At 41.2% G+C, this 22884-nt stretch overlaps 1 protein-coding gene across 1 annotated transcript in view; it reads right to left on the reverse strand.

Annotated features, from left to right (window-relative positions):
- Positions 1–22884, reverse strand: part of nbas (NBAS subunit of NRZ tethering complex) — a 173039-nt gene that overhangs the window by 128539 nt on the left and 21616 nt on the right. Inside the window, exons 15-23 of the mRNA XM_078275300.1 lie at positions 22415–22690; positions 18172–18297; positions 17700–17851; positions 17376–17513; positions 10422–10500; positions 6603–6707; positions 6054–6190; positions 3064–3150; positions 2002–2155 (exon numbers count right to left, since the gene is read on the reverse strand). Coding sequence (XP_078131426.1) covers positions 2002–2155; positions 3064–3150; positions 6054–6190; positions 6603–6707; positions 10422–10500; positions 17376–17513; positions 17700–17851; positions 18172–18297; positions 22415–22690 — 1254 coding nt within the window. The remainder of the gene's footprint in view (positions 1–2001; positions 2156–3063; positions 3151–6053; positions 6191–6602; positions 6708–10421; positions 10501–17375; positions 17514–17699; positions 17852–18171; positions 18298–22414; positions 22691–22884) is intronic.

Here is a 22884-nt window from a genome sequence, read left to right on the forward strand (position 1 = left end):
GTTAGATTCCCCAGCTAACCACAGACAATTCAGATGTTAAAATCTCACACTTTTTAATTACAACCTCGTCTCCATGCCCTCCTCTCATCATTCTCTGGGCTTTGTAAGACAACGTGTGCCCTCTGTCTCACTGTCTCCCTCCTCCCCACCCCCAGCAAATTTCACCAACTCTTCAGTTTAATTTTCCAACTCAATTTGATCCTTCTTTGTCTCTCCTTCCTGTCCTGTATCGACCCTTTCTTTCAAACATCATTTTCACATTTTTTCCTCAGCTCTGCTTAGTTTTTTTTCTCCTCCTCTCGCTCTTCCCACCTCTTGCAGGAACTCTGTAACAGTCAACGTGACTGGCCTCTATTTGAACTCCAAGTCTGGCCCTTTGCCTTCTCCGTTTGCCTGTCTCCCCTCTCTGTCTGCTTTCCAAAGCTACCCTCTCATTTTGTGTCATTTGTGTCAACAGTGTTTCAAACAACAATTTCTTTCGTATCCTTTATTTCTACCCTTTCACCCTCTTATAACCTGTGATTATCGTTCCCCCAGACAGCTCTTTCCATGATATTGCTTTCCCTTTTTTACATCAACATCTGTTAGTCCTGCCCTCCCCTATTTCTGTTTGTAACACACTCTAACCTAACTAGGGATGCCGCTTTGGCTCAGCATTTATCTACTTTTTCTTTCTTTCGATTGCACTTCCCTTCTCCATTCTCTTTTTCTAACCCATCTCTCTCTCCCTCTGAGTCATGTTGTCAATCTTCCCATTCAGCGCCTCGCTTTCCACGGCTCTGTGATTGGTTTAAAACACTCCAGCTACTTCTGATGTGGCTCCTTTTAATCAAACCGCCATTGTACTCCATTAAAACGCTCTCCCAAGCATAAACAGGGCCAGATGAGGGATGGGAGGAGCGTGCAAACAAGAGAGAACAAATGAGATGAGAAAGTGAGGATGGAAGGAAGGAGGAAAAAACACTCAGCAAATGGCAGCAGAGCAGTTCCAATGTCTCTCTCTCTCTCTGTTGTGTCTATGTGATTGTAAAAAAGCGTTTGAAAAAGAAAGAGACGTGAGAGTGTGGGACGTTCCCTAGAGGCTCATGTGTGAGAGAGCAAAAGGAGATGAGGTTGAATTAAAAAAAGAACAAGGGAGAGAATGAAACAGAGAGCTGGTGTGATTCCTAGAGATTAACAAAGACTTCCTTTTACACACACACACTCGCTCGCTCTCACTCCTCTCTGAGTGGATGATGAAAGACACGATTCCCCAGTTTAGAAATGAGCAATGGGCCCCAAAATCCCTACTCCTCCACCCTCCTTACATCCAGTGGAAGGGATGAAATGAGGAAATGAGGGAGAAAGATGTGACTGCACCCTAGTTAGTGTTTTCACAAAGACAAAGAGAGCGATGTGACAACCTTGATCCATCACTGTGAAGGAGGTAAAGAAAGGACAGAGCTGCCATGTGGATAGTGTGGGCGGAGAGAGTGGGCAGCTCTAGTGGTTACATCCCATTACTCCACTAAACAAGTCCTATTTTTCCGTTACAGCAACAGAACGCAGATGACAGAAGCTTTGGTTACTCTTCATTGGAAGTCCATATGGCAAATATGATAATGACTGTCACAGATAGGATCAAAAGGACCTTGACTGATGGAGGTTGTCAACATCTCTTCTGCGGTCTGAATCTAAGCTTGTCACATGTTTCTGCCCCAGTCATGTAAAAGTAAAAGTGTGCAAATGCAATCATCTTCACAATTGCCAGATGTCTCTTACTGCTGCTGTCCTGCTGTAAGTTCCAATCAAGTAGAAGCAACCTGAAAAGGAACCTTGGCAGAGTGTGAAAAATGTTCCACCTTAACGGTAAGTGGGATCTGTTGGAAGCCAAAACCTTTCTTGAGCAAAGTGCCTTTGTGGCAATCAACAGTCTGATGCTTTGATTCTGCAGAGATGCACTCACTGCTTATTGTTTTATAGCCGCGACTGAGAACCTGCAAAGACATTAAGCGTTCGCACCTGTCTGGAGCCGGAGTCGATGTCCTTAGCTCTGCTTTGGTACCAGTCGGTCAGCAGCTCGATGGCAGGTGTGGCTGTGCGGAACCTCAGCAGCTCTGGAGCCCCCTCGTACAGGAAACTGTCATCATCAAACAAGTTCTGGTCCAGCATTGCTCTGAGGAAGACATGGAGGGAGAGTGGAGTTAGATGCATGCATTAAAAGCAAAAACAACAATACATATATCCTGCTAACAAGTATTGTCTGATATTGCTGATTGCTCTGTGCCATAGAGCTTAATTTTAGTACAAAATCTATAAAAAAAGTCTCACTGGTGCACTTGCCGACATGTTTCTTCATTACAATAAAAAGGGGCACTCCAGTTTATTTTGAGTCGATCCGACATTCACTGTCCTGCTGCTGTAAATACATTTTGCATTTTAAAAATGACAATGATATATTCAAGATCCGTTGTCAAAGAGTTTCGTGTTCAGTAGCAGCCAATGGGCTCGGGGTGGAAGCCACAGACAGGGGGAGAGTACTGAGAGGCAGAGTAACACAGTGTCTTCTCATGGGATTTGTTGAGAATAACCAAAAAATAGAATATCACCGCCCTCATCAGGAGGAGGATATAGGGTTAGAGCGAGAAGAGAGAGAGAGAAAATAAACAGAAAATTTCACCCTGCAATCCCTGGCCATGCGTACCACAATAGCCAACTGATATTATGACTCTACAACCAAAGAGTAATAAAAACAAAAGAGCTTGCTAAATTAAATTGTAAATGAAGCTGGCCTCCCTCCTGGAGCAAGCAAATGGCATAAATTGGCAGTGCAACAAGATTTGGTATTAGTTTGTTATGGTTCTGTTTCACATTTAGATAATAGGATGTCATGTTTTGTTTCACATAATGATGCCAGCACAAGCATCTGGCCTGTGTGGAGCATGAATTTTAACAACTCTACACTCAGTGGTTTTGTTATCGTGGGTATGGAGAGATTTTGCTATGATATCAGTCGATTTAAAGAATTGGTTTATTATAACGCTTAGTGTACAATGTGATGATGTTGGTGTGTTTGCCGTTTACCTGAACTCCTCTGCCTCACACCAGTCCATCTCTCTGTGTCTCTGCTCGTCCCACGGAATCAACTCCAACTCACCTCCGTCATTCATGCTAAGAGGGTAATAGAAAAACAGAAAGAGACAAATAAGTCAAAATGAGAGAAAGAGGCAGAGCAAGACATAGAAGAAGAGAGGAGGGGAGGGATACTAAATTAGAGGAAGGGTCCAATTGTTGGAAAAAACATGCTCAAGAGCAAATATCAGAACAAAGGCCAATGACTAGCCAGGAGTCAAAATAATCTACCCACCCACCTATAATGGCACTTGATAAATCAGCAAAGACATTTACTGTCCCAAACTATACATGGTCATAAACTACAGGAAAACACTGGTGAGAGGTAGCAACATAAGGGAAATGGAAACAGCAGAGCATAATAGGCAAAGAACGTGTGAGGAAAAAAGACAAAACAAAAGCACAGCAATAAACAATTTTGGAAAAGAGTCTGAGTTGTTGTGCCTCGGTTGTAAATAGCCAGGACTTTTATTTCCTAAACGCCATGTTGGTACTAAGCTTTACTTCTTCCTGGTCTCCTTGAGTGTGACAGGTCTGAGGAAGATAAATAGGGAACAGACAAAAAAGAAACCAAAGTGAAGAATGATTCTGTAACCTCGCGTGTCAGTGCTGACGAGACTCAGACACACACTCGCAGAAGTATATGAATGCACGCACACATACTGAGGCACCGGGGTGAACAGAAGCTGTTTATATCTTATTCTAGGATTAATGCATTTCTTCTTGTTATCTATTCGTCTGTAGACAGAAAACTATGTACTGTGGCTGTAAAACTCAAGGAGATAGTGCGGGCTACAAATCATCCATAGCTTTGGTGCAGTTAAAGGCCGAGTGCACACACGCTGCAGCAGTTTTTTAACACCGCCATAAATTCTATCCAATCACAAAATACATAAGATGTGTCCGAGGAGCAGATGTGATTTATGTCAATGCACAAAAGTAGGAAGATTTTTACCAACACTCCAGCACAAGTTCATCCATTCAGATTGGAGTTTTAACACCAAGAAGACAGAGATCAAGAAGTCTCAGTTCTTCCTCTAAAATGCACACGGAAAGTGAACCTCATACTCTTTTTTTTTTTTTTTATTCTGTCGTTCCCCAACTCCCTGGTCCTCTTTCCTCATTAAAGACAGCCAGGTTAGAGGGTGGAGAGTAAATATTGGTGCGAGAGCTCGGATATCGATGGGAGGAATGAATTATTCCGTGCCCGCTCCCCTAATCTACTTCACGTCAGCCTGAGAGAGTCAGGGAGGGATATGGAGATGCAAAGCAAACTTGGAGCTGGTGTTTTGGTTTATTTTTATTTCCACCGGGCCAACCCTTTAAAGCTAGCTTTCTTCCGCACGCCTAGAGGTCTCCTTGCAGATCTGATTAATATTACAGAAAAATATTTTCCCCCTTTCAGTGAAGCAAGACTCCACTATAGAGTGAGTGAGCTCCAAACAGATGGCGTGAGCTGACTCCGTCTGCTGCAGTGGAGGAGCAACGCGCTGTTGGGAGGAGCAGTTGGTGCTCACAGGCTGGGAAAATAGGAAACTGCCCCACAGCGGCAGAGCCATGATGGATGCTCACTGCAGAGCTACAGCCACATGACCTCCATACAAACTCAGATATGGCTAATAAAAGGGAGAGGCGTGTGTGTGTGTGTGTGTGTGTGTGTGTGTGTGTGTGTGTGTGTGTGTGTGTGTGTGTGTGTGTGTGTGTGTGTGTGTGTGTGTGTGTGGCGGTGGAGGCCGTAAGAACAATCATTTCTATCCATTTATATGTTCTTTAGCTCCAACGGACTATGGCCTTGTATTTGTGTTGTTCTTTATACAAATGTATATGTGATTTATGAAAAAATTAAAAACTGGCTCAGGCAATATAGGAACAGTTGAAAATGTAGGAAAGGGAAAAAGGAGAAGCGAGTTAGGGGAAACAAAAAGGCAAAACGGATGGCTGGCTGCACTCATCAGTAAGTCCAGTCTGTCTGTCACCTCTCTTAGTGAACCATAAAGGGGTGAGGAATGACTTCTTCCCCTCCAAAAAACTCCTCCATCATCTCCTTCTCACATATCCCCTACCCCGACTCCCTCCCCTTCAGCGTTCCTTCATTTCCACAGCAGGAACTGAAAGATGAAAACTAGAACACAACTAAAGTGCAGGCCGACAAGTGGCAACCATTGCCGCGAGTATTGTATCATTTTAAATGTTAAATGTTGTTTGCATGCAAATTTATAAGTGTCAATTAAGTGTCTCTCTTTTTCTGCCATTGCTATGTTTGCAAATGTCAGCCATTAAGCTGCAAGAAAGATTCCTGCTGTGTAACAGTGAGAATAAAGGCTGAATAAAAAGTGAGAAAGACCTCAGAGTGAGCGCTCCGACAGAGGTGTGATTCCAGATTACAGCGATTTTAATTTGAAATGTAGTGAGACGTGCCACTTGTGCATTCCAGAGGTGTAAATGTGGATTTTCAGACATCAGAGAAGGCGCCTGTGTGCTGTCCCTGAGGTAATGCATGCATTTTTACACCGCTGCATCTAAAGTTTGCAAAGTAAATTGTTGTAAAATTTCTAAATGTTCGTTTTTAAATGGTATTTAAACTGCACTGAGGGATTCAGTTTAATGTTACAATGTTTGTTAAAAAAAAAAAGGTATAAATGTTTGTCTATATCAGTACATCTTAATGGATTTTTTTTTGTGTGCAATAGTGTAGTGTAAATTACAATATTACTACATCTGACTAGACAAGAATGAACTGTGTGTCAATCACTGCTCATGCACACGCATTCATTCTCCCTTGTGGGGGGAGGGGCTTAGGAGAACGTTTTGGGCTTTAGCAGAAAGGGGGGGAGGGACTGAGAAGTTGTTGATGTAAAAATTTTTTGGCAAAGTCCTGGATCTTCGCAATCCTACCTACAGCACCTTTAACTCATGACTGTGTGCAGTTGTGTGTGTCTTACCAGGCTTCAGGCAGCAGGATGGTGTACTCGTGTGGAGAGGTGGTTTCTGGAAAGTTGTGAAGGATAGCTAGCCGATGCTGGAGGAGTTCGGCTCCGTGGTACGTGAACAGGATGTCCAGGGCCTGAACGTTACTCTCCTGCAGGCAAACAAATGCATGATCCAACTACTGAAACCCTTTAACTAAATCGACTTGTATGTGATTACCGTACTAGCACAACATATGACAATAATGACAATCTAATTATTCACACAAAGCAGCTAATTCGAATGCAATATATTTATAGTAGAGAAGAAATAGGTCTAAAACCCCTTTGTAGGAAACACAAAGAAGCACACACAGTTGCCAGTTTATTAGTTACCCCTAGCAATACATCCTACCTTTGTGAATATTATAGTTAGGATGTATTGCTGGACTGTTGCATTAGACTGCAATCGTTTTGCGAGCGTATATCACATTAGTGCCAAATGGAGATGCCGACAGCTAAGACAACCAAATTAAGTGAGATCACTAGCAAGACACTTTGAACAAAACAAGAGGATGATGTTACCCTGGCATAGTTTCTTGCTGACAAAACGATATTTTGACTGCGGAACTTCTTGAAGAACTCTGCATCATATTTCTGCTCTGCTGCGTGAGGCCCACCAAGTATCTCCTGGAGAGTGTAAAGCAAGAGAAAGAGGGAGGGGGTAGACCAGAAGAATTGAGGAATACAACTGTTGTTCATAAAGAGACATTTGTGAAGCAGAGGGTTATCTTTCCAGACAAAATAGTGTGAGTGGGTAAAAAGTCAAACTAAAGACGAGAGGGAAAAGAGTGCGTAAAGGATGTGACTGCAGATGAATGCACAAAGACAAAGTCAACAGAGATGCTATTTAACTTTCTAACATGCATCTGTCTTGTCATTTTAGTTGGAACCATCTGAGGAAGGTACGAGAGTGTGTAAGTGTGCGCAAGTGGCTAGAAGGACTTATGTGTGTCTCTGTGTAGAAAATCTCTGCAGCATCCTCTATGCAAGGGTGCATGTGCGGTGTGTGTGTGTGTGTGTGTGTGTGTGTGTGTGTGTGTGTGTGTGTGTGTGTGTGTGTGTGTGTGTGTGTGTGTGTGTGTGTGTGTGTGTGAGTGTGAGTCTGTGTCTGATGGATAGCCTTTGAATGGGCTCTATGCAGACAGAGTCAGCCCAAGACGGGATGATAAAAACCCTAATATCATATTCATAGACAGCCAGAGAAAATGGATTGGGGCAAAAGGAATCTGACGAGGGCTGCAGTTACCATGACAATGTCCGAATAAAGAGAGGCATCATTCTGACTGAGTTGAATATGTAGCAGGGTGAAATCTCATCTTTCCTCTCCTGCACGGGAGAAAGTATGGCCATGTTCATCTGTGATTTATTGTGGATGAATAGGGCGTGCGTGTTAACATTATTCATCGGAGATCCAGTGTTCCAGTGTTAAGTGGTTGCAAGTGTCAAAGTTCCACTTTAAGTGTGTATCTATCTATGCTGCACTGATGCTTATAATTTACTGTAGGCCTATTAGTATTAGAGCAAACCCATATTTTTGTTATATCAAATTTGTCTCTCAGCTTGCTAGTTGCCAAACCCTTCATTATTTTATTTAAATACTTAAAATGCCACTCACGTAGATATCTTCGTTTCAAAAATATATATATATACACAGTGGGGAGAACAAGTATTTGATACACTGCCGATTTTGCAGGTTTTCCTACTTACAAAGCATGTAGAGGTCTGTAATTTTTATCATAGGTACACTTCCACTGCGAGAGACTGAATCTAAAACAAAAATCCAGAAAATCACATTGTATGATTTTTAAATAATTAATTAGCATTTTATTGCATGACATAAGTATTTGATCACCTACCAACTAGTAAGAATTCCGGCTCTCACAGACCTGTTAGTTTTTCTTTAAGAAGCCCTCCTGTTCTCCACTCATTACCTGTATTAACTGCACCTGTTTGAACTCGTTACCTGTATAAAAGACACCTGTCCACACACTCAATCAAACAGACTCCAACCTCTCCACAATGGCCAAGACCAGAGAGCTGTGTAAGGACATCAGGGATAAAATTGTAGACCTGCACAAGGCTGGGATGGGCTACAGGACAATAGGCAAGTAGCTTGGTGAGAAGGCAACAACTGTTGGCGCAATTATTAGAAAATGGAAGAAGTTCAAGATGACGGTCAATCTCCCTCGGTCTGGGGCTCCATGCAAGATCTCACCTCGTGGGGCATCAATGATCATGAGGAAGGTGAGGGATCAGCCCAGAACTACACGGCAGGACCTGGTCAATGACCTGAAGAGAGCTGGGACCACAGTGTCAAAGAAAACCATTAGTAACACACTACACCGTCATTGATTAAAATCCTGCAGCGCACGCAAGGTCCCCCTGCTCAAGCCAGCGCATGTCCAGGCCCGTCTGAAGTTTGCCAATGACCATCTGGATGATCCAGAGGAGGAATGGGAGAAGGTCATGTGGTCTGATGAGACAAAAATAGAGCTTTTTGGTCTAAACTCCACTTGCCATGTTTGGAGGAAGAAGAAGGATGAGTACAACCCCAAGAACACCATCCCAACCGTGAAGCATGGAGGTGGAAACATCATTCTTTGGGGATGCTTTTCTGCAAAGGGGACAGAACGACTGCACCGTATTGAGGGGAGGATGGATGGGGCCATGTATCGCGAGATCTTGGCCAACAACCTCCTTCCCTCAGTAAGAAGAAGATGGGTCGTGCCTAGGTCTTTCAGCATGACAACGACCCAAAACACACAGCCAGGGCAACTAAGGAGTGGCTCCGTAAGAAGCATCTCAAGGTCCTGGAGTGGCCTAGCCAGTCTCCAGACCTGAACCCAATAGAAAATCTTTGGAGGGAGCTGAAAGTCCGTATTGCCCAGCGACAGCCCCGAAACCTGAAGGATCTGGAGAAGGTCTGTATGGAGGAGTGGGTCAAAATCCCTGCTGCAGTGTGTGCAAACCTGGTCAAGAACTACAGGAAACGTATGATCTCTGTAATTGCAAACAAAGGTTTCTGTACCAAATATTAAGTTCTGCTTTTCTGATGTATCAAATACTTATGTCATGCAATAAAATGCAAATTAATTACTTAAAAATCATACAATGTGATTTTCCGGATTTTTGTTTTAGATTCCGTCACTCACAGTTGAAGAGTACCTATGATAAAAATTACAGACTTCTACATGCTTTGTAAGTGGGAAAACCTGCAAAATCAGCAGTGTATCAAATACTTGTTCTCCCCACTGTATATATAGAAAAGCATTAGGATTCCAATTGGAAAACAACTAAGCAATAAAAAATGTTCAACAAAAACATTAACTTAAATGAAACATGAAAATAAACACATAATATTCTCCTTTGGTGACCCTCAAACTTAATAGTAGTTAATAGTACTTCAAACAGTCTCCTTTCCATATAGTCTCACAGAAACAAGCCTTGATGTTGTGAGATCAGTTTGCATAATGAGGCATTAGTCCGGAAAACATCCATTCAGACTCCACTGAGCCCACTGGCTCTAAGCTGGACCAATCAACACACGATTAGAAGGAGTTTCAATAATGATGATTTTTTTTTTTATTATTTCTTTTTGGTCTAACACTGTGTTCACACAAGAGGCGTTTCAGTCACCCATCTCACACATGGATATGCTTTCATTTTATTCAACTAAGGTGTCTACACAGGCCGTAACAACTTCTTCTTTGTGCACATAACCATGACCCAAAAGATGTTTCTTCCCTTTTACACAAGTTGTGGCTGAACGGGTCCAGTGCAGACACTGACAGAGGACTGAAGCGGCTGCTGCAGTGCAGTCAGGGTGTTATTAAAGTAACCTCTCTGAACCCCTCATTTCACAGTTAAGTGACAGTAGCAGACTTTTACACCTGTCAATTTGATGGTTCATATTTATTATTAAATCTAGAGCTGACACAAGTAGCAGTTAATCAAACAGTCAATTGGTAATAAAAGCAATTTTGATCATTGATTAGTTGTTTGATTCATTTTTTTAAGCAAAACGGTACAATCTTCTTTTTCTCAAATGTGAATATTTTGCAGTAAATGTGGTCTTCTATGATAGTTAAGTGCAAAACTTTGAGTTCTGGTCTGGAGACTGTGGTGGGCTTTTTCACTATTTGCTGACATTTCATAGACAAACGGTTAATTAAGATGAATATCGGAAGATGAATCGATAATAAAAATAATCATAAGTTGCAGCCTTAAGTAAGTCTTTTTAACTATTATACTACATTTTCTCAGTATGACTTCAGGCTGTGTAACAACTACTCATTAACTATTTCCCAGAGTACCCGACACATGGTGGGTGACGGTTGTTACCTCGTATGTTTCCAGTCGGTCCAGGTAGGAGAGTAGTTTCAGTCGGCTCCGACACAGCTCTTTCTGCTCCAGAGTCAACCTAAGCATACACATATACACATAAATCAACAGCATGCCTGCACAATCACTTCAAAAATCACAATTAACATCTTAAATGCCACCTTGAAAACTCAAAATACAAGATCTGATTATTGTCTCACACACACACACACACACCGCTTTGAATTAACTTTAAATTGACCCTATACAGTATACCCGCAGGGACCTACCGTATATAACAATGCTTGGGACTGGTGACTATAATACCACATAGTGCCCTCTAGACCTAATCATTTTCTAAGGGCAACAAATCAACTCCTTATGACCACAAAAACCCTTTGGTTGTTATGTATGGGATGCTAGTTGTCAATGAGGTGAGTGATTGCCCTTTGAGAATCAAATCTATTTTCAATGTCATTTAATCACGACCATAAATAAATTGGATGAAGACAAAACACCAAGGCGCTAGGTTATAGAGGATCTACCTACAATTCAATCACGAAAGGTATGCCCAAGGGAAAGGAACCACAAGGCTGGAAAATACTGCGAGTGGTCAGGTACGTCCCATCAGTTCACACATACTCGGAGTAAAATAAAACATTTTCCACCACATATTCACACAACCTCTACGTACAATCCACAAGGAAGTAAATGATCTGACCAGGTGGAGCCGTGCCCAAAGCTCCCTAAAAACTTGGCCTGGATCAACCGCAGTGTGACCCCAGGAGAGCTGACCTCTCCACCGCCATCTTAATCCCTAATCCCTCATTACAGAGTGCGCTATCAAGCCTTAACAGGGTTCCTCTACACAGACTAACAGAGATTAACACTGGCTCAACACACTCTCTGGCACATCAAAGACTGGCAGCTTAGCACTCGTACTAGTGGTAATTATTGCTTTGCTCTGCCTCTTCAGAGCATATGTTTAAAAAGTGGAGATAGAGGAGGGATAGGGAGAGAAGGAGACGATATGAGAGGAGATGTTAGAAAACTATTTTACCCCGTCTCTTGTCCTCTCTGGTTTCGAATGATAGCTCAATCAGGAATTCCAACGTCAACAAAATGGCCTCAAAAGAAGAGAACATGGTGACAGGACATGTCTCATTCTCAAGGTTTGATAAACCTCTTAATTTACAGCAAAACTGTTTATTAAATCAACTGTAAAATCTGTAAAAGTGCCATGCTAGCCAGACGATGTATCCTAATGACTTTGGTGATCCTCTGATTGTTCCTGTAATGCCACCAGCAGCTCAGAATTTCAATTAGAACGGTGCTTTGGTTTGTGTATTATATGGCATTCCAATCCCAATTACCAGTTAGGGATTTAACATCAGCCATTGATTAAAGGTCTTAAACTTTTTCTCTGCTTCATAGACATACACCGGCGTGGCATTGTGTTAATGTTCAACCCAGGTCCACAATTGCTAATCCTGCTGCTGAATTCCACGGATGTACAGTACAAACAGCGTGCAATACATGATTACACATACAAATGGGCAACCTGGCTGTACACCAAAAGGGTAACATGGTGCCTGCATCTTTGCAAAGGTTTATATTAGTTCCTTGATTTGCCCTTACAATAAACAGAGAGTGAAGGGGAAAACTTGTAAAGAGAGGACCAGGAGTGAACATAAACACTGCAACACATCTGATTAAGGGCTCTGAGGTTTAAAATATAATGTGCACAACCTAAACTGTGCTTTAGACTTTTACACACCATTGCACATGCTGTCTAATGTGTAAAGTGACCAAACCCTGATCGCTTCAAGGTGTGTGTGTGTGTGTGTGTCTTATATTTTGAAGCTATCAGGACTGCAGGTTATTACAGACAGATGGCATTGCTCCTCCATCTCTGTACAAACACCCTGAATATGACTGTACTGGACAGAGATTGAACCGCATAAACAGGCCCACACACACACAAATGCAGTGTGTGATAAAAGCGATTATCAGCCAGTGTGAGGGACAAAATTCTTTCTTCTTGTGTCTTCACATGCCCATGGATGCCACAGTAAAATCATAAACAGTTGTCTATGCACACACACAGAGACACAAACGCACACGACCAATGCTGGAGCAGATGAGAAAATGATACTTCTGATTGAGGTCTGAATCTGATCAGATAAGAACATAAACACCTGCGGCAGATCTCTCTCTCTCTCTCTCTCTCTCTCTCTCTCTCTCTCTCTCTCTCTCTCTCTCTCTCTCTCTCTCTCTCTCTCATAATAAAGAAGCTAAAGGATAAAACTGTCTGCATGCAGCAGCCAACACAGTTTTAAAAGAGAGGAGCATGACAGTTAAGAATATGAAGCAATAACCAAGTCCTGAGGAAGACTGTATTTTATATAACGTTACATCTCAGGACAACTGAATGCAGTGCAAGTACAACACATTGTCTATAGGGGTAAAGCTGGTAGTAACAAGAGAGGCTGAAGAAGTACATTAACATCTATCATTTTATTGCTTCGTTTAAACAAACGTGTGTTTGCTGAAAGGGAAATGAACATCTTTCAGCATCTTATATATGACAGCAAAAATTGATCACGTGGGTTTATTTCAGATTATTGAAAATGTGACAAGAACTGCCAATGGCAATCTTTAAGAGGCTCTTCCAAGTCTTTTTTTTCTCTTTTCAACCCAAGAGTTAAGAATAATCACACGTTATTGCATTGTACCAACTGGTGATAGTCTTTCAAGCGCGCACACACACGCACGCACACACACACACACAAAACACGCAGAGGGACAAAAGATGCACTCGGGGCGACAGTCAGTAGTTAAATACAGTCCTTATCTACACACAAGAGCATCTCACACACACACACACACACACACACACACACACACACACAGCATCTGTGATCAATACCAAGCCATTTCTGTAATGGTGGTGTAGTTAAAAAGAAATTAAGAGAATTATTATCTGTCTCAGACCTTGGCCGCAAGCCTCAAGGCAACATGGGCAGATCCATTATTGAGGGGCTTCGCTGCACCCAAACATACACACACACACAATATATATATGTATATATATATATAAAAAGACATTTTGGGGACACACGCTGAGCTGCCTGGCAGACACTATGAAATCAGCAGATTTAAAGAAGGTAATTCACTGGTGATTTAATGTAATTTAGTTAGTTTAGTTAATTTAGTTTTTTTTAATGTCAGTAAATTCTCATTTTATTAACTTCCTTCTATCTCTTTCTCATCCTCTATCTTTTCTTTATCTGACATGGACTAAAGGTCCACAATAAAAACAAAAAAAATTAAACAAGCTTTGGGGGTGACATTACAGTGTTTCTGCCCCTTCTAATTCAAATGCAGACCCGAGCCTCACTGGTTAAGTATCTGAGGTGAGGAGAACAACAGAGACAGCACAATCTAGCAACTGAAGCTTGAAATACCTGTTTGCACAAGGCTTTCTTGCATAAACGCAGTATGGGTATGCATTTTAATTGTGCATCATTTATTTCCGTGTATTATCTTGTGTTAATATTATCAGATGTGTGTAACAAGTGTATGGGCTCATATTAAGCTTAAGAGTGTTTCATGATACATGGGCGTGTGTGTGTGTGTGTGTGTGTGTGTGTGTGTGTGTGTGTGTGTGTGTGTGTGTGTGTGTGTGTGTGTGTGAGTGAGTGAGAGAGAGAGAGGTGATTAGTGATCACTAAAGAGTTTTTCATTAGTCTTTCCCTGGGCACTCAACAACAAAGGCATAAATTACCTCCAGCAGATTACCCACTAATCTCCACCAACGCTCTCTCCCTCTCGCTCCCTCATCCTCATTAATGTCCCTGCCTTTATGATCCCCTCTCTCCGGTGTGCGACCTAATCAAACAATAGGTGTTAAATTTGGAAGCCCTCTCCCATTTCTTCATTGTTACCTTGTCTAACCCTTAAATACCGTCACCACAATCTCTCCTTTTCATTATTTTTACACAAATCGAAGTGCAGTCGCTACCCCTGTCATGACAGTTTATACCGTGAATAATAATGACTTAATTTAAGCTCTTTAAACAATAGGCAACAACCTGCTGACTGGGCAACTCACACCGGTCAGCGTCAGGTTTCCTTTAGTCTTGCTTTGCCAGACCATCCACACTAGGGTTGGGCATTGTTTGGATTTTAACGATTCTGATTCCAATTGCGATTCTTCCTTTCGATTCCGGTTCTTATCGATTCTCGATTCCGATTCTTTGAGGGGTGGAGTTGAAACGGGTCACATGCTTATTTCACAAATAAGAGGAAAGTTTTATTTTGATTCAATGGTGGGTTGCAGTTTTACCGGGCTTTTTCAACGTAAAATAAAGCCACACTAGAGCGCTGCTTACTGTGCTCCAAGGCTGCAACACAACAAGCGCCTTTTTGGAACCCATGATCAGATTTGAAACCAAATCCTCCAAACGATTCCAAACGATTCCAATAAAGAAATGATTCCACTGGAATCGTAATTTTTGAAACGATTCCAAGTAGGAATCGGTTTTCGATGCCCAACACTAATCTACACCCTGCGGCGCAGAAGAGGGTCTGGCTACTCCACACAGCATTCCGGGATGGGAGAAAAACGTGCTCTGGTTTATTGCCATTTCTTTAAACCGATCATAATCGTCATGGGCTGTGCTAAGCTCTGCACGGAGCCGCTGTAAAATAGTCTTGTGAGAGAAAACTCAGATTGGACAGATAGTCTAGCTAGCTGTCTGGATTTACGCTGCAGAGATCTGAGGAGCAGTTAACCATAGTCCTCATAAATCCACCGGAGTTTAAAAATCCAACACAAAGAAAGCGGAAGGAAACGGAAATCGGCGAAAATACATGCATCTGGCGGAATTTCCTGCGGCACCGAAGCAGTCCCATCAATGATATAGACTTGGTGTGCGCCGAGATAGCTTAGTTGGTAGAGAGGGCGCACGTATATAAAGGTTTAGTCCGCGGTGCAGGGTTCGACTCCAACCTGCGGCATGTCAACCCCTCTCTCTCCCCTTTCATGTCTTTATCTGTCCTGTCAAATAAAGGCCCAAAAAAATAATCTTGAAAAAAATGATATAGACTTGGTTTCCCTTTGTGGGATTTTACCACCCACTTAACAACTGCTACTGAGAGTCAGAAACTGGTGTTGAATTCTGGTAGTGCAGTCTTAAAGAGTTTAGTGAAAAATAATAGCTTCCAACAATTTAGTGACAAGACTGAGTCTGAGTGCTGACATGATTTTTTTCATGATACATGGGTGCCAACTTGATTTGTATTGCAATTCGGTAGTATTGAGTATTTTCTTTTCCCTTTTTAACAAAAACAAAAATTGAATAATAAACTTCTAGAGTCTGACATCCATTTCATTTGTAAAGTACATAAAATGTATTTTCTGCATTTTCTGCTTTCGGTCTGTTTTGCTGGAAACGATGATGATGTAGTTGCTGTTAGCAGTACAGTCGCCAGACTATACATACATGAATCGATTTTTCCTATTGAATACTGTAGCAAATTTCAGGGCAATCTGTTGGATTAGTTGTCAAGATATTTCACGTGGAACCACAAATGTAAACCTCATGGTGGCGCTAGAGGAAAAGTCAGGATATCATAAAAGTCAGTAGGCTTCATTCTCTATGAACCATGAACGTTTGTACAAAATGTCATGGTGATCCATGCAATAGTTGTTGATACGTTTCAGTCTGGACCAAAGTGTTGGAGCGACCAACTAACCAGACAACAGGCCAACCAATAATCCAACCGACCACACACTATGTACCACAATGGAAAAGGATTATAAGCATGAGATAAGGGCTTTGGTAACTTGCACAACGACACTTCAGCAAGGCAGATGCTCGCCAACCATGTGCTTGTGTAGTATTCTATTATTATTTCATGTATATTGTTTCCTATTATTTAATGTATACTCTGTATGTGTGCCTGATATTTTGCTGCTGCAACACCGTTATCTTCCTTCCTTCCTTCCTTCCTTCCTTCCGTTTGAATGTGGCATCCATAATATTATATCTTTATTTGATGGTGGCGCTATTTTAAAATATGACATTTTTTTTTATCACGTCATGGCTTCCCAGTCCCATTTAGGGAATTTAACACACTGATTAAAGCTATTCCTATGGGGTTTTAATCCATCTCATGAAAAGTCACCTGTCTTTTGGTTTGGACAATGTAACACAACATAAGGATTGATGTGGTAGACAAAAAATGTGATAATAACCATTATTCGAACGAAATTCTACCGGGCATCTTTAATTCCTGATATTAACTGGAAAAGAGCTTGGTTGTTACCTAGTAAATACTGCATTACAAATAAAGTGAAGGAGGTTCAATTCAAAATTCTTCATAAAATATACCCCGTGATTGTTACTGTAGCCAAATATGCAGACATAAGTAGTGCTTGTTCCTTCTGTGGTGATGTGGATGAAACACTATCACACATATTTTGTGAATGTGAGAAAACTAAAACATTTCTCAGTGACTTAAATAGTCACCTTTTTTATCCATCCATCCATAAAAAGATTTTCTTTTTTATTATGATAATCCTGATAATAACACTTTGGAATACGTAATGAACTTTTTTGTGTTGCAAGTTAAGTTTTTTATTCATAAAAAGAAATGGCAAAAGGGACAGCCTTCCTTCCAGGTATTAAGCAAGAAATAGATTTGCTCCTTAAATCACTTCATATAATTAAAAATAACCAAAAAAAATGATCGCCGTCTGTGTCTCCTCTACTCATTCCTGAACAGTTTTCCTCTGTTTTATTTTGTTTTGTATGTTTTTGTTGTATGTGTCTTGTTTTTGTATGAGAAACTGTATTGTCATACCATGACAGTGTATGATGTTTTGTGTATTTGTGTCTTTAAGCATCAATAAAAAAAAATAAAAAATAAAAAATAAAAAAATAAATAAAAAAAAGACTGTTTGTGTACCTGCTGAAGTCGACCCTGGCCAACAGCTCCCGTCTCTTCCTTTGCTCCCTCTCCTTCTTCATATCCAGCTCCTCATCGCCTGACAGGATGTCTTCGTAGGGAAGGTCGTCGAGGTCAACGTCGCCTGGCATGATGAACCTGGAAGATGACAAGGAAATGACACTAACTGTACCTAAAAGGTAAATACGGATAAACAAAATAAGGCAGGCAGAATGAGGTTAAGGTTGACGGAGGGAAGAAGAAACAAATAGCGACTGACATTCCTACTATTTGTGTTCAAGGATTGGCATTGGTGTGTGTTCATGTGTTGGAGAGTTGCCCTACCTGCCCCCGTCTTCCCTGTTTCCTATGGCTATGAGGGCCTCGAGGTCAGTTCCCTTCAGGCCGTACTGCAGCAGCTCCTTGGCCGCGTCAACGTTCTCTGGGACGCGCTCCACACACTCGTGCAGCACCCATGAGCGCTTGCAGATCTTGCTCTTGGGTGGGAAGGAGGGTAAATGAGTTGAGAAGATATAAAGAGCTAGTTATAAAAAGTGATACAGAATTATGAGGGAAGGATGTGAAAATTTGCAACAAATTGGTAAAAATGATGCATGAAATAGAGTAAGGGGGCTGTGCTGCACTTAAGCGTGTGCTGTACCCCTACTCGTCAACACACAGATACTGTGTATTTCTTACCAGACATATACTGTTATAAACACCAGAAATCTGATACAATTCTTCTTCTCTCTTTCTCTTCTTAATTCCTCCTCCTCCTTTCTGGACATCTATCTCTCTTATTTCTTCTATCTCTTACCAGATAATCTTGTATTGAGGCAATGCTGACGGTACTCTTCCTCCACTGTCTCTGGTAGACCAGGTCAGAATCCAGATTATATGCTTGGGCAAGAGACAGGGCTTCACCGTATTCCTCATTGTCAATCTGTGGCATGAACAAAAAATGCACACGACAAACTATTTATGAGATCATGATTAATATATATATATATATATATATATATATATATATATATATATATATATATATATATATATATATATATATACACACACACACGTCTTCTTCACACTGTGAAACAGACAGCACTAACTCAAATGTAAACGGCTCAGAAAAGATGAGCGAAGGAACGGATTCAGTTTGTGAAGTGAAAGAAATAAGATGAGAAGCTTATCCAGGATTTGAGCAGACATAACACTAATTAAAGAACACTGTTCATTTTCTGATTCAAGAATACAAATTTCCATCACAGTACAAAAATACATGGCACAATAAACAGAACTGCACATTTTACTGATTCAATCTTCATGCACTGTGTTCCAAAACAGAATTCAATGACTAAAAAAAGAATTGAAACCACACAGTGTATAAAGTAAATATGTTGGCAAAAAAACACACAGACAGGAGAAAAGTCCATGGCTCAATTTTTTCATCACACACACAAATAAGCCAAGGTTTTGAATAAACCTGTGCACAAGCTACTATTGCACTTCCAAAATCCTGAGTACACACTCTTAATACTTAAAGACTAAATGGGAACAGCTCTAACATGCAGATTTCAATCTGTGTAGCAATGTGCAATGCGACAGAGTCTGGATTGGGTCTGCTACAGAGGGATAAGGAGAATGGCTGAAGGGGAATGGAATATTTGGAGATATTTAAAGAAAGAAAATCAAAAGGACAGACAGAGAAAAAAAAACCAAAGGAGGAATCCAGAGCCACATATTAGGACGTAATATCACACACAGTGTTAGTGCTAGCTCACTAAAATAACAACACACAGCGTGGTCTACAGCCACGCTAGCAGCTGTATGCTAACATGCTCCGAATGAACTAACATGCAGATTTTTAGCAGGTATGTTTATCCTGTTCATCATCTTACTTTAGCGTTTTATCATGCTAAAATATGCTACTTGGCATGCTGAGTCTGGTAGTAAATGTATTAATTGTGCAGGTATTTTGGTTGTAAGCCAAAGTAGTGGACAATTTCAAATTTGAACATGATTAACATAACACCTAACCTAGCACATAGCTGTATTGAGGAGAACAGGCTTAACCTCAGAATGTTAGCTGAGTCAATGTGAGCATGTTAGCTTGCTAATGTTAGCATTTAACTCAAAACTACTACTACTACTACTACTACTGTCCCAATGCGCTAAGATGTTAACACAGTGATGTTAAAAGAGGTTTTGTGTCATATAAATGTCTCGAAAAATCATTTGATCCAACAACAGCATGACACCTCAGTCTATGCAGGCCCACTCAGTGTGTGTGAAGGTACATGTGTTTAAGCGCACGCACACGCACGCACACACACATACGCACACACACGCACATACACGCACATACACACAGAGTATCCATCTCTTTCTGTGTAGGAGTACAAAGCAACACATTAGCCAGACTGTGGTTCCTTGAGGGCAATAAGAACCCCACACAGTAAAACTTCACATAGGAGGACATCAAAAACTGCTTGCTTCTCCCACTGGATTCAGCTAATAAAACTGTTAACAGCCTTGCCAGTGTGCTACTCACTCAGGCAGGGTTAAGCCAAACTCCTAAACACATGAAGAGGCTGACTTGAGGAAATAACCCCAAATCACTTGTTCTGGTCTATTCACAGTCAACTGGACTACACACCTCAACTGAGGAGTATCTCTGAGGAGAGATCAGGTCATTCTGATGATTTCTGTTTGTGAGGGCATGTGAAGTGTGTAAAGGTCAACCTGTTCAAATATACCACAAGCAATATGTAGGCCCTGACATAGACAATATGTACACACATACACATGCAGACAACAAAGCCACCCCTCCTCCCCTTCACTCCTCACACACCTACATGTAGTACATGTGAACAGAAAAAAAAAAAAAAAAAGAAATCCAACAGGAGAGCACCAGCTGGGGAAGTGCCGCGGGTACCAAGTGTTACAAAGAGATAATAATGATATATTACTTTGTAACGCTCCACTGTTAGGATTGATGGCAATGACAAATGGCTTCTAATGATGATGACAATGACGAAGAAGGAAGTAGATGATGGGTCATAAAAATGACTGATGAACCATGCTAAAACTTGGGACCGTTGAAAGCCGATACTGTGCTTTATGACAGAGCATGTTGTTGCCTCTGCTGCAATTTGTAGCGAGGAGCAACAACAGCCATATTTCTAATGAAGCAATTAGCATTTCAGAGAAACCCCTGGGACTGAGAAATTGCTTTAAAGCAGACTGAACATCTTGCTTGGTTTTCATTTCATTTCTCCTCAACAGCACTCTGGAGCTAAAGCCCACAAAACCACAGTACTTCACTGAGCTGGCACAGCATTTATTTAGTCAGAAACCAATTTTGCAGATCATCCTGTTATAATTCAGTCAGTGACCAAACGCATTCATGTGACGTCCTTCAGTTGCTGCTAAATTAAGCAGCCAAAAGAAATGAAGACTTTCATGTTAAAAGTGATATCCGCCATTGAAGAGAATTGACGATTGATCTTAAAAAATTATTACTGGCATTGCAGTGAGGCAAATGTGACTCATGTATCACTTTGCATATGATAAAAGCCTTACAAAATGGGTGGTAGAATTAGGAATGGAGTATCTTTGAAATATTAAATAGGTAATATCCATTTCTTTGCAAAAATGAATTTATAACACTGTGTGAGGCAGAGAATTGCATGTCAGCTCTGGAATTGCTGTTTAGATTTCTGAGCTAAAAGAACATTCAAATCAAAACATGAAGGCATGAGCACTGACAAAAGATTTTCTCACCTAAGCACATACGAATTTTGTTGTGTGCCCCAATGAATAAGTAAACAGTAGCAGAATGTGACTCTTCATTGTGACTCTCAGAATGAGATATGCTACCTCATTCTGAGTACTCCTACTGCAAATGCGACCTGAACTGTCAAATAAAAGCACCTTTCCAGACTGATCACACAAATTATGTAAATGTTATGAAATATGAATACTGTGATGGGACTTCTCCACTAAGCACCATAGTAACCAACCAACTGGCTATTCACTCAAACCTCAAAGACTACTGCTAGCAGCTCCGGAAGGCTGTACATAGGCACAGTGTGCATGTGAGCATGGTAACATTTGCCAAATAGCGCTAAGCACAAGTACAACTGAGGCCAATGGCAATGTCATTACTTTTGCAGGGATTTGGTAATTCCAAAAGTATCAGACTAAGTGTAGTTTTGACCTTATGATGGCACTGGATGAAAAGTGAATAGATCACCAAAGTGATTACAATTTCACTCGGTGGGGAACATGAATGCAGGGACCAAATTTCGTGACAATCCATCTAACAGTTGATAGTTCTCTCAAAATCACAAATGTCAACCTCATGGTGGCACTGGAGGAAAAGTCAGGGGAACACCAAAGTCATAAGGATTCATCCTATGGGGATCATACATGTGTGTACAAAATTCCATGGCAATTCATCTGGTAGTTGTAGGGATATTTCAGTCTGGACCAAAGTGGTTGACCGACCAACCGACCGACCGACCGACCAACCAACCGACCAACCGACCACTGTCTCTAGAGCTGTGCAACAGATGTCTAAATGTCTTCAGTGCTAACCATTTCTTAGAGTTCCTGGATCATGGTGGTCATCAGAATGGTTGGACTATATTTACAGAAAACTATGTAACAGAACAACAGAATAGCCAATGTTAAACCGCAGCTATACAGGGGGCTCATTATTCTCCCTTTATCTGATCCAGCACTTTCAAAATTTGATTTTTTAAAAGTTAAAATGTGACAACATGGAGACAGGCATGGAAGAATGTCTTTAAAACCAAAAGTAGGACACCAATGAAGTTATCTGCATCCCTTTTACAAATTTAGTTTTGATCCTGCCATTAAAAAAGCAATGTTGACAGAAGCTTTTACCTGTATAGCACATTCTGGAGACAAAATTCAAAGCTATTGCCCTTATTAACGAGATGCACGAGTTTGGTGCTTCAAGAGAGTAAGGATAAGGATAAGCATCAGCAGGTGAAGATGAACACTAATACTTCAGTGATTTACAAGCCTACCTTCCTCTGGTACAGTTCCTCTGGTGTGGTTGACCTCAGGCTGACCAGACGGTAATTCTTGATTACGGTGCGGGGGCGTTTGCGTGGCGGGGCGAACCGTTCCATCTCTGTCACATAATACAGGCCCTGCTTGATGTAGCCAAAGTAGCGGGCTTTGGCTGAGGACTCGTCGTCTGAGTCAGAGTCTCCGCCATCATCACCCTCCTCATCCTCACTGAGCCCGCCGCTCAGTTTGCTCTCCAGGCGCCCACGCTTCTGAGCCAGCTTCACCTCACACTGTGGATTATGAATATAGCGTTACGAATGGGATGGAGGTTAACTGAGAGACGACAAACGTTAAGGGTGGAAGCAGAGGAATTCAAAAATGATGGTACACAAGGGACTTGATGAACAAGGGAAACATAAAATACACAAGTGATTTAAACATACCTTTGAATGATACTGCTAACATACATCTTAGATGTGATCAT

The sequence above is a fragment of the Sander vitreus genome, chromosome 18, assembly GCF_031162955.1.
Source record: "Sander vitreus isolate 19-12246 chromosome 18, sanVit1, whole genome shotgun sequence".
Lineage (NCBI taxonomy): Eukaryota > Metazoa > Chordata > Actinopteri > Perciformes > Percidae > Sander > Sander vitreus.